The 3539-nt window shown below is 45.6% G+C and overlaps 1 protein-coding gene across 1 annotated transcript in view; it reads right to left on the bottom strand.

Moving 5' to 3' along the window:
- LOC109926281 (ceramide synthase 6-like) overlaps window positions 1-3539 on the bottom strand; it is a 61719-nt gene that overhangs the window by 16469 nt on the left and 41711 nt on the right. The window contains exon 7 of the mRNA XM_048618802.1: window positions 3122-3228. Coding sequence (XP_048474759.1) covers window positions 3122-3228 — 107 coding nt within the window. The remainder of the gene's footprint in view (window positions 1-3121; window positions 3229-3539) is intronic.

The raw sequence follows: 3539 nt of genomic DNA on the forward strand, positions 1-3539 counted from the left end.
AAGCGGAATATGAGTTGCTGTTCCTGCAACTTTCGGGTGGCATCGTTGTGGCACTGCAGGAGGCCCAGGATGGACATGTCGTCTGAGGAATGGGAGGGGGAGTTGAAATGGTTCGCGACTGGGAGGTGCAGTTGTTTATTGCGAACCGAGCGTAGGTGTTCTGCAAAGCGGTCCCCGAGCCTCCGCTTGGTTTCCCCGATGTAGAGGAAGCCACACCGGGTACAGCGGATGCAGTATACCACATTAGCAGATGTGCAGGTGAACATCTGCTTGATGTGGAAAGTCTTCTTGGGGCCTGGGATGGGGGTGAGGGAGGAGGTATGGGGGCAGGTGTAGCACTTCCTGTGGTTGCAGGGAAAAGTGCCGGGTGTGGTGGAGCTGGAGGGGAGTGTGGAGCGGACAAGGGAGTCACGGAGAGAGTGGTCCCTATATACCAGTTAGTTTGACCTCTGTAGTGGGGTCATTGTTGGAGTCAAAGGAGGAGATAACTGAACACTTGGAAAAACAAAGTCCAATTCACCAGCATCAGCACAGTTTCATGAAGGCAAGTCATGTTTGACAAACTTGAAGTTCTTTGAGGATGTAACCAGCAAGGTGGATAAGAGGGATCCTGTGGATGTGGTATATCTTAACTTCCAGAAGGCATCTGACAAGGTGCCGCATAAAAGACTGATCTAGAAGGTTAGATCCCAGGGAGTTAGACAGAATTGGCTGACTGATAGAAAGCTAAGGGTCAGGATAAATGGGTCCTGCTCTGGATGGCAAACTGTAACAAGGGGGATGCCGCAGGGATCTGTTCTTGGACCTCAACTGTTTACAATCTATATAAATGATCTGAAAGCAGGGACAGAGTGTATCATAGCAAAGTTTGTGCATGATACTAAACTAGGTGGGAAAGCAGGCTATGACGAGAAGATAAACAGTTCACAAATGAATATTGATAGACTCGGAGAATGGGCCAGAATTTGGCAGGTGAAGTTTAAAGTGGATAAGTGAGAGGTTGTCCATTTTAGCCAGATAAATAAAAGGCTAATTATTATTTAAATGGGAAGCAGATTCAAAAAGTGCATCACAGCAGAGGGATCTGGGTGTCTTTTTGCATGAATCACAAAGTGGGTATGCAGGTGCAGCATGTAATAAGAAAGGCAAATGGAATCTTGGCATTTATTGCAGAAGGGATGGATTATAAAAGTAAAGAAATATCGTAACAATTATAGAAGGCATTGGTGAGACCACATCTGGAATACAGTGTCCAGTTTTGGTCTCCTTACTAGAGGATGTAGTAGCACTGGAAGCAGTTCAGAGGTGGTTTGCCAGGTTGATTCCAGGATTGAAGAGGTTATCGTATAAGGAGCAGTTGACTAGCTTGGCCTTCTGCTCGGAGTTCAGAAGAATAAGGTGTGTCGTGGCGGGGGGGGTGAAATTGGATTGAGGTATACAAAATGCTAAAGGGGATTGATAAGGCGGACATTGAACAGATGATCCCCTTGTGGGACAGTCTCGAACAAGACATCATAGATATAGAGTGAGGGGAGGTCGGTTCAAAACCAAGATGAAGAGGAACTACTTCTCTCAGGGGGTTGTGAATCTGTGGAACTTACTGCCCCACAGTGCAGTGGAGGCAGAGTCAAATCAACATATTCAAGAAAGAAACAGATAAGTTTCTGATGAAAAGCAGAATAAAGGGCTATGGGGAGCAGGTAGGAGAGCGGAGTTGACACCAGGATAAGATCAGTCATGATCATGTTAAATGGCGAAGTGGGATCGAAAAACTGAATTGCTTTTTCCTGCTCCTAACTCCCATGTTCCTAAGTATGTTCCTCAGCAGTCATGTCAATTGTAGTCCACTCAGGAGTGGAGGTGTTGATGTTTTGGGACTTACTTTTCCTTGGGAGGGGAGTGGATAGTGCCTGCTGCCGAATAATTGGAGGAATTATGATGATTCACGTCGAAATCAAAAGATTTGTTCTTGTCTCATTGCTCCCTTTGTTTTATCAAGGATTGGCACCCAAAATTTTTGAGGGCGAGGGAAGAAGCGAAATCACTTCTATGCTGAAGAGAAGGCCTTAGCATCATTCTCCCAACAGATGGATTGCATCCCAAACATGTGAACAGAATAACAAAACTCCCTCCCACATGCCCCAACATCCTTCCTGGACTACCTACATAGTTTTCAAGTACTCCCCCACTCCTCTTCTTGCCGTGGCCCCAGGCAAAATGATACCCATGCAAAAATCTGAATTTGTTTTTGGAAATCTAGGGATAGAAATATGGAACTCCCACTAAACAAAGTAGCTGTTGAAAATTTCCTGTTAGCTACCCAGAAGGGGAACAACACAGAATCACAGAACTGTTAGGGTGCAGAGGGAGACCATTTGGCCCACTGTGCCTGCAGCAGTCCCATTACCTAGTGCCAATCTCCATATCCCTGTACACCATTTCTATCCAAATAATCATCCAATGCCCCTCTTGAATGCCTCAATCAAACCTGCCTCCACCACATTTCCAGGCAGTGCTTTCCATACAGTGACTACTCGGTGGGTAGTCACGGCACGGTGGCTCAGTGGTTAGCACTGCTGCCTCACAGCACCAGGGCCCCGGGTTTGATCCTGCCCTTGGGCGACTGTCTGTGTGGAGTTTGCGGAGTTCTCCCTGTGTCTGCGTGGGTTTCCTCCCACAGTCCAAAGATATGCAGGCTAGGTGGATTGGCCATGCTAAATTGCCCATAGTGTTCAGGGATGTGTAGATTAGATGGGTTATAGGGGGATGGGTCTGGGTGGGATGCTCCGAGGGTCGGTGTGAACTTGTTGGGCCGAAGGGCCTGTTTCCACACTGTAGGGATTCTATGATCTGATCTGGGTAAAGAAGTTTTTTCTCACATCACCCTTGCTTCATCACTTTAAATCTATGCCCTCTTATTTATTTTTCCTTTTGTGAGCAGGACCAGCTTCTACCTATCTACTCTATTCAGCCTGCTTGTGATTTTGAAAACACAAATTTACCAACGTACAGTCTCAGAAACATCATGCTTGCAAGTCAAGTGTGAAAGAGCAGAAAATCTCAAAGCCCCAACTCCACGTGGGTCCCAATGCATTAACAACCAAATGGGCCTTTTACTCACCAAAATGGGTAAATGCCAAGCCTACTGGAGACGAAGACAAAACCAAATATCACAAATAATGAGTCACAAAGTCTTTGATACTTGGCATAATTCGCTAATTTAGCAGCCTGCAAGGGAAAACAGCAAAATAGCTATTAGCAAACTAAGACAGAGCGTGTGAAAAGAGATGTGAAATTAAGGTGCTCAGAAAACTTGTCAATGAAAAAAATCAATCCAGTTTCTCCAACTGCTGAATAACGTTACACTTGGTACAGTTGCAATTAATGTAAAACCCTAGATTGCAATAGAGTTCTGTGTTAATTAACCCTCTGAATTCCACTCCATAAGAGCTTTGACTTAGTTGAAAAGTAGGATAACGTGGGGGAGTAGAAGAGAAGGAGAGGGCGGGCGAGAGGCAACCTGCCTTTAATATTATCAT

The sequence above is a fragment of the Rhincodon typus genome, chromosome 41 (assembly GCF_021869965.1).
Source record: "Rhincodon typus isolate 14 chromosome 41, sRhiTyp1.1, whole genome shotgun sequence".
Taxonomy (NCBI): Eukaryota; Metazoa; Chordata; class Chondrichthyes; order Orectolobiformes; family Rhincodontidae; genus Rhincodon; species Rhincodon typus.